We start from the raw sequence: 14,693 nt of genomic DNA, 5'->3' as shown, positions 1-14,693 counted from the left end.
TGCTGACTTTTGTCTTCAATATTAACTTAATTGTCTCTTTTAGAATGAAATTCTCACCAAGTCCACATCCTACTTCATTCTTTGACATTGTGTAGGGAAGGGGGACGAAAAAAAGAAGCGCCAAACTAGCATCAGATATTTCTATTAGAATTCCCTAATAATAGAATTGATATTTAATACCTTACGTATGTTACAATAAAACTCATGAGCTGGAGATGGATAGACATGTAAAAGGACAGGCCTTCCTTATCTTTTCAGTCAGTCTTACGATGAAGCCATTGGCCTGTTGTCTCTGTTAAAACTTAGAGCAGATCATTTTCAACACCTGATCATAATTTTCCAAGGAGCTATTGTGCTAGCAAGTGATTCTGGAGTTCATCAGGGTTTGGCTGTGCACTTTCTCCTTGAATGAGTCTTGGCAGTCTTGAGCTGGCTGATTTATTCCAATGTTACGCTTGCTGGAGATGTTCCATAAGGCTGCGGATGGGAGAAGACAACTAATACTGTAACATATATGCAGTCATATGCAGAGGGATTGCTATTCAAAATGAAATGCCTATCATAATATTTTTATTTTGACACATGAGATAATACGATATCTTAAAAGTACAAAGAAATCTTGTAATATTCCAAATATTATAATGTCAGATTTTGTTGATAAACATTGCATCACTAATCTTTGTTTGGGCTTTTAATTTTTTCCCTGCTCAAAGATAAAAATGTGTAGTTGTTTGTGTGTATGTGGACAAGCAAGTATATGGAAAAATAGGAAGGTAAATGTAATTATTTGTCAAGAACTTAAAGACAATTTCAGAAACCATTTAATTTCATCAACAGTAATTTCTGCACTTAGCTTTGCCATCCAAAAAAATGACAATAAACATAGCTACCGAGGACAGGACATAAAGTGCAGTTTTGGTTTTGATACCATCTCATCAGTGATCGTAGATGAATTGTTAACTTCCTTGAAACAAAATGGAATTTATTAAAAAATTTATGCTAGCTTTCCCTGAGTAAACAATTTATCCTTCCTCACTGGGCTGAAGGCAGCTTTAGGCCATGAAGGTTAATGCATTTTTCCTGTAGAGCCAGATTAAAGAATGCGCTTGAATAGTCAAGTTTCCCCAGTAGTGTTAGAAAGCAGCAATTAAAGGTGGAAGCTTAGTGATTTCAAACAAACTTTCAGGCATCGATGATGGGCTTCTGTGGAGTGTCCATGAGGCAGAAGCTCCTGGGATACCTGTCTGCATGCAGCTATGCAAACAATGAAATTTGTTCTGAATCGTGCCAGCGCATTAATCTCGCTGTTAGAGGCACAAGGTCTGTAAACGAAAGGAAAAAAAATTGCTTGCAAGGGGAGAAGAAAACAGTATTAGTAGTGAGTGTGGTTTTGAAAGACATGAAGCTTTTATTGATCCTTAAGTGGCTCATTCACTAGTAACCAATTTTCCTTAAAGGCTCAGAAAGACATTTTTTATAAACCCCTCGATTGCAGTAATGTGCACTCTTTGACTCAGACTTAAGAACAAAAAACACATACAACCATAAAAACCAGATTTCTCCTGTACCTTGCAATTTTTATGAATTAAAAATGGATTTAAATCTGGAATGTTTAACTTTTCTCTCAGGTCTACCTGAGCAAGAACTAGCAACACTTCCTAAGCAAAAAATGGCCACAAAATATGTCCAAGTACACTTACATACCCAAGTTCAAAACAACTTAGTATTTATCACCCACATGTCCTCAGCCTTCTTCTCCCCTCACAAATAATAATCACTATTGCAATCATAAAAGATTTCAAGATACGGGTAAAGATGAGCCACTACTATTTAAACCTTTGAGACCATCCTCTTCTGCCATGTAACTCTCTGTGTGTAAATCAAATTATTCAGGAGTCTGCAGCAGTGACAGTGGACCATGGGCCACAGTCATAAACATGAACCTAGAGATTTTTCTGCTGAGCCAATTTTCCCACTTGCTGTGAGGAAGTCAACTGAAAACTGACATACGTCACTCACTCAGTACCCTTTCAGACAGGTCAACGCTGACGGAAAACTCCCTTCTGCTCCGTAGAAGTGTACCACACCAGATTTAGGCACCTGCATTAACTGAGGAAGAAAACTGTTTATTTTACTGAATAGCAAAGACTTTCCATTCACCTTCCCCTGTTGTTTTTTCCATAGCACAAAAAAAGTATAAATAATTGAATTATCAATACACTATGTCTGTGTCTAATCCATCCACAGTCTGGAAGTTAGATAATTCACCGTAACTTGCAAGAGGCAGCATATCTCCAGCTTGCTTTATATGTTGAGTTTGCCTTCTGCAAGTTACTCTGTTGTGTGTACCACATACTTCATTGAGTATGCCATACACCATCTGTCATGGTAGTACAGAAATGAAGTTGAGAGCCATAGCCTTGAGAAATATTCTCCATTATGACATAATGAAGAATTATATATTTAATAAAAGCTCAGAAGAAGCAAAATAAAACACTACTTCAGAATGCAATAAAGCGCTCTCCTCTGGTAAATCTGTCTCCTTTCAAGAGTCTTTCTCATTTCATTAGCAGTACCTCTATATTTTGAGTCTCTGAGGCATTGTCAGAGGGGTTTAATTATTGCTTGTATTTCATGGCAAAAGCACCTCCTAAAATGCAAGTCATGATCATTCAGACTATTGAACCGGCATTAATCCGTTGCTTCCTGCCCCTAAGAATGGTACACTGCAGTACCAGCGTATCTGAAGAACATACCAACAAAATTCAAACATGACAAGGTTAAAAACCAATTAAATTATATATCAAAAGTAATCTAAAGAGCTTCTCACTTATTTGCCTTGATATTCTTCCTGAAGACTGAGGTGTAAGCACTTCTGTTACAGTGCCAATCTGCATTTAGCAGAACACCCATTACAATTCCTTAAAGTCCAATAAAGCTTCTTGGATGCAGTCTTATTTCCGTCAAGTCATCTGATGGTGAATATAATTCTTCTCTTTTATCACTCGAGTCAGCACTCTTCCTTTTCTGCTTCCATCTCCAGATTACCATGCTTTATACATAGTGGTAGGAGGGCTCCTCTGTATATTTTGTGCTTTGTAAAGTTACCATTTTCCATCCATCTCTGTGGTCTTCACTAGATCCTGTCTCAGAAATCTTTACTTTAAATTTAAGTAAGGAATAACAAAACACTTGGCATAGTTTCCAGTAGAACAATTTTTACAGCAATGAGACTAATATTGACAATATAATTCAAAATGGTTTCCCCAAATAAATTTGAAATATATGAATTGATAAGGGAATCACAACAGTTTTATACAAATGCATTTTTTTTGCTACCGAAGTCTCTTGCAAGCCTGAAATAAAATCCCATGTGAAACAGAAGAAAAGTAAGCGTGGTGTAGGGTCTGATTTAACTTTGCCATTTGAAAATGGCTTGGAGGACTGTCTGTGTAGAGAGAACCACTGTTAAGTCTCAGCAACAGTGTTTGTATGTGTGGTGGCCTGTATAGAAATGACTTCATCTGTCATAAGAGTCTAAGATGATGTAACAGCCCACCTGGCACTGGAAACTGTATTTCTGGGTCATCATGGGATAACGAACAGTGAGATTTTATACTCTAAGAAGTTAATTGTTGTTATATAGTTACCTGATTTCACCTGCATTTATTGTAACCAATACAAAGATTGACACCGCCTAAAACATCCATTCTGTAGCACTTACATGCTGTACTGGTACCATTAACAATAAGAAAATTAGAATTAGAAAAGTCTTAGAAGCAAGTAATCTTATTATAGTTCTCTAAAAGTAAGCCACCATTAAATGATTGTTTGGAAATGCCCGGTGCCCTCTAGTCTGGTGTAAAATGTAGGCTAAGTCCTTCTTGCCAAGAAACATTTAGAAAAAGAAAATTAGAGTAAACTCTGTCAGCTGATTCTAAGAAGTTGTTAAAACTGCCCTTAACTGTTTTTTATGTCTAGCTGTCTGATACTGGGACTTACACTTGTGTCGCTACAAGTTCCAGCGGGGAGACATCTTGGAGTGCTGTGCTGGAGGTGACAGGTAAGCAATGTCCAGGGGCTGTTTTTCAGTTGGCACAAAATGAAAGTGTAGACTATATTAGAGCAGCCTAAGTCAAATAATCCATTCTAGAAATTCTGGGATTGAGATGGAGAATTTTTAGGTGGGAAGGCTGGGTTCCTTCACATGCCTTGCATTTCACTGCTGTTATCTTTAAATGCCCATTGACATTGCAAAAATTTGGATTTGTCTCCAGTGACAGAGGTATGCTCTAACTCTTCTAAACAGGAGTACTAATAAACTGTGGATTTGTCCAGTAATTGGCTTGGGCAAGAAAACTATTATGCCTACACAAAGTCCTATCAAAGTCCAGTGTGCTCTCTGTGAGTACTGGAGTTGATCTGGATATAGGAACTTTCTCAGCCTTCTAGTAACTGAGGTTTTGATATTTTTTGTAAATTTCAGCAAGGCCGAGCTTTTTTGTTATTCTTTCTTTTCTTTTTTTTATATATTTATATATAACCTTTTGAGTTTTGTGGGTTTTTTCTTTCAGTACGTACCTAAAGAATGATAGCTCTTCATCCAAAAATATACGTGGTAATGCAATTGTTGACTTAGTCCTTTACAGATTAAGAACATTGGTTATGCTGATTTTGCAGATGTTTGACATGTTTTTCCTTTTAATCTTCTACTTTGATCAAATTTACACAATCAAGGATAAAAAGTAATTGTTCTGTATTTGCCCCTTACAGAATCTGGTGGAGCAACAGTCAGTAAAAATTATGATATAAATGACCTCCCTGGGCCACCATCCAAACCTCAGGTCACTGATGTTACTAAGAACAGTGTCACCCTGTCCTGGCAACCAGGGACCCCTGGAAGCCTACCAGCTAGTGCATATATCATCGAGGCTTTTAGGTATGTGAATAATTCCACTTTTAATCTTCCTTTCTAATTTTGGTTAAACCCTGGTACCAGCTGTTCTCCTGGTATTGTGGTGTTCTTTTGGACTCTACACGTATCATTAGAAGTTCATTAAAAGACTCACTTCCTATGGCAGGCATTGATTCTTATTTTTTAATTTTTTTTTTCCAATTTATCGCTTTTTTCTAAGTGATTAATCAGAGAAGCCTCTAACTGTTTCTTCAGGTCAACAGGAATATAACAGGACAATGCAGTCATTATTTGTTACTTTTCCTTTAGCATTGATGATCAGTGAGAGCCTCCTGTGGGAATGCTGCAGGTCAAATCATTTGGGCCAGCGTTATCTTGACTATCGTAGTACAAATAATCTGAAAAGAAATGGATAATCCTGAAGCCTCTCTGCATACTTTAATTCCCGTTCTTGTTAAAGCAGCACCTATTAAAGAGTCAAAGCACTTTAAATTTCTATTTTTTACTGGTTTAGATAGACTAAAACTTTTAACTGAAAAGGCTAGTGTTTATAATTTAGCCTTTCATCCTGCAGCCTGAGGTTGAAGAGAATCCAGCTGCTCCCTTCCACACAGCAGCACTTAATACGTGGTAGGAAAGAACTCCTGGGCCCCAGTTCAGCAAGTTTGTTTAAGCATGGGCCATGCCTCTCACATGTATCAGTAATATACGCTTCTGCTTAAAAATGTGCGCATTCTTAAATGTTTTCCTTAATCAAGATGTGCAACAAATGGCAAATAATTTAGTTACTCTTTTAATTAAAATTAATTTGAATTTGTCAAAATCATATGCATGCAAATTTAAGAAGTTACAGTGGTAATGCTTCATCCTGCTGTGTTAATATGCAAAGACCATTACTGTATGTGCAGACTGTTGGGTTTGTTCTGGAACTTGTACTATCCTTTATGCATTACACGAATTAAACAACTGAAACAACATGAAACTCATAGCTTTCCATTTCTTTAATATATTTAAAAAATTTTTTCATCTATGCTATACAACAAAGCACAATAAAATCAAATTTTCTCTTTAAACTTTTGTGTTATTTCACCCTAGATAAGCTTTAATGGCATCCCATCAATAACTTTAACAAAAGCCAGGCATTTTCATTTTAAAGCTGTTTTAACAATCACACTTAAAATCTCTTCATACAGCGGATTGTAATCTAATTATAATAATGTCCAATGGAAAATGTGGTGACAGAAAAAATATTCATATTCTTTCCTTCATTTACAAGCATGTTTTCAGACCTTTCTTTTGTAACTTTGAGTATGAATTTAGTTCAAGGAGAGTACTTTTCTTCCAATGACAATTTATTGACATAATTTACTTAGCAGTATAGAAAATTATTCTTTTAACAGGATTTTCTTTTCTAAGGTTTATGTTCAAGAGTGGCCTGTTTATCATGCAAATTTACTCTACAGCTTTCCACACTTTCCTTTTACAGGTATTTATTTTAGAGAGATAGCAAAAGCTTTTGCTTCTGTTGAAAGGAGAAATACTTTTGACATCTGTGTTATTTTTTTTTTATCCCATCTTGATGAATTAACTGAAACAAATATTTTTATTTTTACCCTGCTTTTGCTACTTTTTCCTGTACTTAGACTTGGTATAGGGTTACAAAGGTAGGTCCTTTCACTTCTTTATGTTTCTCTTGCATTAGTCTATAATCTTCCATCCTCTTCTTATTGCAGTCAATCTGTGAGCAATAGTTGGCAAACAGTGGCTAACCATGTGAAGACCACTCTCTACACTGTGAGAGGACTGCGCCCCAATACAATCTACCTGTTTATGGTGAGAGCTATCAATTCACAAGGTCTGAGTGATCCCAGCCCTATGTCAGATCCTGTCCGAACACAAGGTAATAGAAATTATTAAGGCTTACATGCTTGAGCTAAAATAGAAAGAAGGAACTGAGAGTTGACCAATAGGTCAGTCTGGCCATTTGGCTTTAGCACTCTAACTGAAGGAATCATGACTTGAGCTTAACCAATAAAGATAAAAAATAGTCCAATGTTTGCTGTACCAATCTGGAGCTTAGGAGATATGTTAGCTCTTTAATACTTGGTACATTGTAGACCTTTTGGTTTGCAGTTCACTTAGACTTGGTGTGCTCCTTGATGCCTGGTTTCTATTGAAAGTAATGTGAGTTTCCCAAGCTTTTCTGAAAAGTGCTCTGAATACCATGCTCTCCTCAGTATCTTTTCTCTCCATGTCCTTACTTCTCCATTGTTATAATAGGGATATACTATAATAACAAGTGCTTATGACAGACATACACTGTGTTTAGCATTAGTTTTAATCAAAAGAATTGCACAAAGGATCTGTAGTGTATTGATTAATCTGGTCCAACATTTAGGCAGAGAATTCATGTAGATTAAGGTATCTGCATGCTAAGAATATTTTGAAGTTATTCTGAGAAAAGTATGGGTTTTCTATTTATATACCTAGATTTCTGAATTCTTTATATTAATCCACTGCATAAACCAAGAGGGAAGGCTGAAGTGAAATCCCTCATTTATAGGGTGGTGGTATAATTGATACCTGTGATCCTCCATTGCTATTGAATTGACTGTTGAATTCTGCTCACATTACATCAAGCTCTAACCACATGTAACTGCCACAAACAAATTTCTCTTCACAGCATGGATTTTTTTGGCTTTGGCAACACATTGCTTGAATACTTCATTAAAGAGTGTACTTCTGTGTTAAACAGGTTGGAATACAGGAATTAATAAGTTTTTGGAATCACAATTTTTTTGAGTCCAAAGTAATAGCTCCTCTCACAGTTAATTTAGGATGAGATCCTCTGTCTCTGTTTATGGAAGTTATAAAACTGTGCGTGGAGAGTGCATCCTGTGTCAGCCTCCAGCATGTGTAAGTGGTTTGGGTCCTTTGCTGGTCCTAGGTGGAAAGAGAGAAAAAAGAGTAGGGTGGTATTTCTTTATCATGTAACCATCACATCCAGCCTCTCTCATCCCAGTCTACTCCTGAGTAAATCTGTCCTTAATAATTATCCCCTCAAAATAGTAATCATTGCTGTAAAAGGAGAAACAGAGCTGCTTTCTGAAAAGCTGAAAGAGTGAGTTGGGCAGGGATTTCATGGCTTGACTATCCACAGAGTATCACAAGTTTTCTTCTCTTTCTTACTCTCCCCTTATTATAGGGTGACTCATGCTTTTCATTGCACCAGCCTTTTAGTCTGCAAAACTTATCACCTAGTTAAAAAAACAACTTTGTTTGGCATTTGAGTGTCAAGTATAGACTTTTTATCTGACATACTGACAAGCAATTTGATTTCAGTAAAAACATGTCTTTTAATTAGCTACAGCATGTGTTGCAGCTTCCATTTCCAGAAGCTGTTTAGCAGTCAAGCACACTGAGACATGTACAGGATTCATAGCTTCTTTGCAAGCCTGCAGTTTAATAGAATTAAATCATAAAATCAATTGAAAATTAACATAATGTTTTGATGTGATTTCTAATTATGCCTGAATTCAATTCAGGCTCGCAGAAGAAGCTGACACACAGTAGAAAGCCTGTTCACAGTGGCCATGGAGGAAGAAAAAAGCAGCTATAACAGTGCTATATAATATTAATTTGCAACAGGTGTCTGCGGTAGCTTTAGTAGCTGAGCATTTAAGTTCCTGGTGTTAAGTATAGCAAATACAAGTAATAGGACTTTATGCATATTTTTACCAGTGGACTACAAGTAGACAATCAGGCACTTTCAAAAGGTTTACCTTATATGACTAACATCAAATAAGGACAGAGAAATCAGTAATTGCTCTAAGAAAAGAGTTGATTTCACGTTTGGATTATTAACAGACCAAACCATCTATTAAAAAACACTTTAAAGAAACTAGATATAATCCTATCCCTGAATTTAAATTACTAGCAACAAATAGCAAATTCACTGGAAGCTGTTAAAAGAGAGGTTAGAGAAAATATATAACCCATTTAATTTTAGAGACCTCTTAACTGTGATCAGAATATATTTTCTTGAGCCAGTTTTGCTTGAGTCATGATTTTATTGTTCCACTACTTGACAATATCCTTATAGGTAGATCAGCTGTTTTTCCACCAGCAGTCTCCTAGTAATGTGAAAATGACATTACAAGACATTACACTGTGAGCATCACATACGCATATGTTTCCAAGCATACATACCAGAAAACAGAATTCCACATGTACCTCTTGATACTCATTTCTTACTGTTATTAGCCCAGTTATTCCTTTACTTCTGGACATATGTCCCATTAAAATGATGAAATGCAGTTCATACAGACTATGTAGAAATGTCTTTTCTCCTGAGGGAATATAGGTACTTTGTTCCTTGTATACCAAAGGATAACTTAACCTAAAATGTAGCCATGGGTAGTTGTAGGTATTCTGTACCAAGGATCATAGCTTTTTGTGGATAGCAGCATAAATTATCATCCTGTAAAACAGTCTGAATTCCTGTCTTACAGATTTATTTTATTATAGCTCTCTGTTTTGTGGTCACTTTGAATAGGCATAATTTGCTAGACAAGCTCCCTCACTGACATCCGTATTTGGATTATATTGCCTTTGGAGATCCACGGAGCCATTTTCATTTGAATATCAGTAGAAGCCTGTGGCAATATTGTTTGTTGGTGGCTCAGAACCCATAACAATCCAAAATTATGAAGCTGAAACATGGATGATCAAAACCTACTTTCTTTCAAAATCTGGAGGCATGTGATTTAAACTCATTTGTTATATTTAAATGTTTCATTTTTAAAAGCACTATTATTTCTTCTTAATAATATTTAGAAGATAAAAAGAAATCACATGGTGCATACTCCCTTATCTAAGACCATCAGAGGGGGAAAAAACCCTTTTATATATGTATCTTCTTCACAAGGACATGGTGTTGATCCAAAAAGAGGGAAAGTGTATTTGGCTAGTGAATCCCATGGGAAAACCAAGCAGAATTCACAAATGCCTAGACAGGCATGACCATAATGTGTCAGGCCTTTTTGAGTATAATCTGTGCTTGTGTTCCAAATCCTCTCTTCTGGAAAAATTACAAGCAAATTCCAGCAGAAATAATCAGTATGTGTATTTCTAACAGGCGTTATGCAATCCACGTAGACAGTTGACATAGTAAGGGCATCTGTAACTGTTGACCAAGAACGATGTTGTAAGATCCTTGAAGGACCCATTGAAGGGTTCCAGACTTCACTGGCTCCTAGAAAGTACTTTCATTTCTGTCTAAGTTGGAGGGAAGGGACATGTTATGGTGATATATTAGCTAGGTGATAGCTGTGGCCCAACATTCTCCTTTTGGCGCAATGTGAGAGAAAATTATGATTTCCAGGAGCTATCACTAAAAAGACACATTGCACATCTCCTCCTCCATTTTCTGACACATATTTTGTATTCGCAGTTCCTATTTAGCAAAGATAATACAGCTTCATTCAGTTTAACACAATGGCATAACCCAAATGTGGTCCCTAAGGACTAGGTAGTAGGGCCACATATGGTGCTGGAGATGGAGTCACAGTTTTCCATAGATGTATACTAAGTGATCAAATTACCTCAGAGTTTGACTAGAAGAAATAATTTCCCCACACACTTTGAAGGAATCTTTGACATAATCTTGAAGGGAAAATTTTTGTAGTAAAGTGCTTTTGTTGGCGTTTTATTAAATCAGAATCAGTTTGGTTTCATAAATTAATTCTTTTTTCATATTTGCACTAGATTTCATTATCTATAATCTGTAAAGGGAAAATTTGTTTGCAGAAGAAAATGCTATTTTTAGTGTTTGGTTTCTTATGTGCATGGTATGTGGGGAGAGGAAACAGTGAAAGTTGAGAAACATATAAAGACTTAATGTCATGTATGCTCTAAGAAAATAAAAAAAAACCTGCTCATTTTCTTCAATTATACTAACCAATTTGGTTCCAGACATCTGAGTAACATTATTATTATCTGAGTGTTTTGGAACTGGTGAATATTATATCTCTCTCATCACTTACCAGATCTAAGAAAACTTTGCCATCGAGTCTGAATACTCATTTAAACATCTTTATATTTCATTATTTCCTAAGCAGCTAAACGTGAATGGTTTGTTTGCATTACTTGATATGCTTTGGAGTTCATACTTAAAGCTTAGTACTGTATTGTTTTAAAAACAGTACTATAAAGGGCATTTAAATCAGGTCGTTAAGGTATTCAGTAATTCTTATTGATGCCATATATAACTCTTCTCATTAAAATAATGCTTCATGTGTGTGCCTGGCCTGGCAGATATCAGCCCACCAGCACAAGGTGTGGATCACAGGCAAGTCCAGAAAGAACTGGGAGACGTCATTGTACGACTGCATAATCCTGTTGTGCTGACACCCACGACGGTTCAAGTCACCTGGACGGTAAGGCTTCTGTTATTATTACCTTAATAGTACTTTAATTTTGCCTATTTATCCCTGCAGTTTTTTACTACCCTGAAAAGCTCCAGTCTTGACTTCCAACTTTATACAGGCATATATATGTGGTAATGAAACGGTCTTTTTATTTTCTCTTTCAAGTCAGGCAGGTTCAAAGTCTTCAGTGTTCAGCTCAAAGCAAGCTAGCTGTCTGACTAGAAAAATATTATGAAAATGAATATGCTTAACACCATAATCTAAAGGATAATTGATCTGTGGACTCATTACTGTGCGTGTCAAAAAATAATCCAAGTCAAATATCAACATGAAATTGCTGTATGAAAAAGCACTTTCCACTTCAAGGCATAGGGACCTCTGACAATACCCTATTATTTGGTGACCCTAAAATGCAAAAATAGCTTTCCTACAGGGCACTTGTAGTGAAGTCAGAAGCACGTGGTGCTGATGCCTGATCCACTATGTGCCATCTGGTTTTCTAGCATAAGCCTTACCCACAATCAGTGGATATTCTTTCATTATAGAAGACCAGAATCTTTTTGGCAGTACTTAACAACATTTCTATTTGAGGGGTCAAACTACTGGGTAGAATTTCTGATATAGCAGTTAGCTTTCAAAATGCTATGTTTCCCTTCCTGAGGCTCAAAGGAAAGGATTTGTAACTGTAGGAGGAGAGAGAGAGTTCCTAGGGTGCTGCACACCAAAAAAGAGTGCTTTGCTCTTGGGGCATCTGCCCCAGAGGAAGGAGAGCCACAGGTGGAAGAGTGAGAGAAATAGTACTGCGCTGTACGTCACTGAAACAGTTGTATAGGATGAATTCTGCTGAAGAGGTATTCACAATACTCAGGGTTTTTCTTCTACACGTAATATTGTTAAAAGGTTAATGTGTACAGGGGATTACACAACAGGAGATAAGAAGTGTGGTGATAGATTGTGTATTATAAGGATTACTGTTGGTTTTGCACAACTCAGCCATATTTACGGGAGCTTATGCACCATCCTTGTTCTGGCAGATTTCAATGGTCAGGGGGGCAGATCAGAATAAATAGAGAAACCCACAAATTTGTCTTTCTTTGAAGATTATTTAGAAAATGTGTCATTGCATTTTGCCATTGATGATGTCAATACACAGCTTGCCTTTCTAAAAATGCTGTCTGTTTCAGCTACCTAACTCCAGGACAGGCTGACTAACCTTTGAAGCAAACCCTTTTGCCCAAGCAGACATTTGCCCAAGCAGATGGGTCAATAGTTTAGAAACTTTGGATGTTAGCAGCCAGTAATTGTAAACCTGGATCACATCTGTGTGGTGCTCCTTCAAGTCCTTTCTTGGTGTGACAGCTATCAGAAATACATTTTCATAGGCTTGCCCTTGCTTTAGCATATACTGCAAAAGGAAGCCCCAGTATAAACAGAATTCAGTTTTATGCAATGTAATCAATGTCATTATTTTATAACGAAATATGTATAAATATATTTTGTGTGTGTGTATAGATATATATGTGTGTGTTTCTTTCTTTCTTTCTTTCTTTCTTTCTTTCTTTCTTTCTTTCTTTCTTTCTTTCTTTCTTTCTTTCTTTCTTTCTTTCTTTCTTTCTTTCTTTCTTTCTTTCTTTCTTTCTTTCTTTCTTTCTTTCTTTCTTTCTTTTTCTTTCCTTCTTTCTTTCCTTCTTTCTTTCCTTCTTTCTTTCCTTCTTTCTTTCCTTCTTTCTTTCCTTCTTTCTTTCCTTCTTTCTTTCTTTCTTTCTTTCTTTCTTTCTTTCTTTCCTTCTTTCTTTCCTTCTTTCTTTCCTTCTCTTTCTTCTTCTTTCTTTCCTTCTTTCTTTCCTTTCTTTCCTTTCTTTCCTTCTTTCCTTCTTTCTTTCCTTCTTTCTTTCCTTCTTTCTTTCCTTCTTTCTTTCCTTCTTTCTTTCTTTCTTTCTTTCTTTCCTTCTTTCTTTCCTTCTTTCCTTCTTTCTTTCCTTCTTTCTTTCCTTCTTTCTTTCCTTCTTTCCTTCTTTCTTTCCTTCTTTCTTTCCTTCTTTCTTTCCTTCTTTCTTTCTTTCTTTCTTTCTTTCTTTCTTTCTTTCTTTCTTTCTTTCTTTCTTTCTTTCTTTCTTTCTTTCTTTCTTTCTTTCTTTCTTTCTTCTTTCTTTCTTTCTTTCCTTCTTTCTTTCTTTCTTTCTTTCTTTCTTTCTTTCTTTCTTTCTTTCTTTCTTTCTTTCTTTCTTTCTTTTCTTTTCTTTTCTTTTCTTTTCTTTTCTTTTCTTTTCTTTTCTTTTCTTTTCTTTTCTTTTCTTTTCTTTCTTTTCTTTTCTTTTCTTTTCTTTTCTTTTCTTTTCTTTTCTTTTCTTTTCTTTTCTTTTCTTTTCTTTTTCTTTTCTTTCTTTTCTTTTCTTTTCTTTTCTTTCTTTTCTTTTCTTTTCTTTTCTTTTCTTTCTTTTCTTTTCTTTTCTTTTCTTTTCTTTTCTTTTCTTTTCTTTTCTTTTCTTTTCTTTTCTTTTCTTTTCTTTTCTTTTCTTTTCTTTTCTTTTCTTTTCTTTTCTTTTCTTTTCTTTTCTTTTCTTTTCTTTTCTTTTCTTTTCTTTTCTTTTCTTTCTAGAGTCTCTTGGTGCCCCTATTGAAAAGTAATGAATGAAGAAAACATGGTAAGGTAAAGGTAAATTGTTAGGGATGTTATGGATGTCAGCTTATTGAGAGATCCCTCAAAGCAGTGACCCTATGCCACTTGACAAGCATACAGGCCTCTGTAGAGACATTTCGGAATTGCCCAAGAGAAGAAAGACACAAAAAAAGATCTCTGAAACAGCTAATTAGAAACATTCTAGCAACCAGACAAAACCAATTAATTAACCATAGTCTCTAAGAAAAAAAGCCACTCTATCCAGAGAATAATGTTATAAAATCAGTAGATAGTGTAGCTATCGTACAAAAAGACAGAAGAGCCATAAGAGTCGTAAGACTCTGTGTTGACTTTCTGCAATTCAAAGAGTGAATGCCAAGGGACGTCCTTGATTATTGAGTTTCTGGCATCCTGACTCCCAGCAAATTAACACCAATTTCTCCCTTCTTTCTGAGATTGTTTTGGTTTTACTTTCTCTTTTTTTTCAAAATTGAGTTCAAAATTTCAGAAATAGTTCTCTGCTACTGTGTTGCAATTTTAAAATATACATATACACACATATTTTGTCTGTTTTAAAAGAAGGTCATGCTTACAAAGTCAGTGTTAAAAAAAAAGAAGAGGAATGTCAGAAGTTAGGTTTTCACTGTCACTTAAATTTATTCCTCTTGTGCATAAGTATTAAAGTGTAGCTGTAATTATCTGGTCACATACAGGATCTCTTCTTCATGGA

General features: G+C 35.7%; 1 protein-coding gene across 14 annotated transcripts in view; it reads left to right on the top strand.

Moving 5' to 3' along the window:
* Positions 1 to 14,693, top strand: part of ROBO2 (roundabout guidance receptor 2) — a 484,548-nt gene that overhangs the window by 389,392 nt on the left and 80,463 nt on the right. For all 14 annotated transcript variants that reach the window (XM_076352017.1, XM_076351963.1, XM_076352000.1 and 11 more), the window contains 4 exons: positions 3,982 to 4,063; positions 4,774 to 4,939; positions 6,649 to 6,815; positions 11,231 to 11,352. In XM_076352017.1, the coding sequence (XP_076208132.1) occupies positions 3,982 to 4,063; positions 4,774 to 4,939; positions 6,649 to 6,815; positions 11,231 to 11,352 (537 nt within the window). The remainder of the gene's footprint in view (positions 1 to 3,981; positions 4,064 to 4,773; positions 4,940 to 6,648; positions 6,816 to 11,230; positions 11,353 to 14,693) is intronic.

This window comes from Aptenodytes patagonicus, chromosome 1, assembly GCF_965638725.1.
Source record: "Aptenodytes patagonicus chromosome 1, bAptPat1.pri.cur, whole genome shotgun sequence".
Lineage (NCBI taxonomy): Eukaryota > Metazoa > Chordata > Aves > Sphenisciformes > Spheniscidae > Aptenodytes > Aptenodytes patagonicus.
This window is presented reverse-complemented; position numbering and strand designations above follow the sequence as displayed.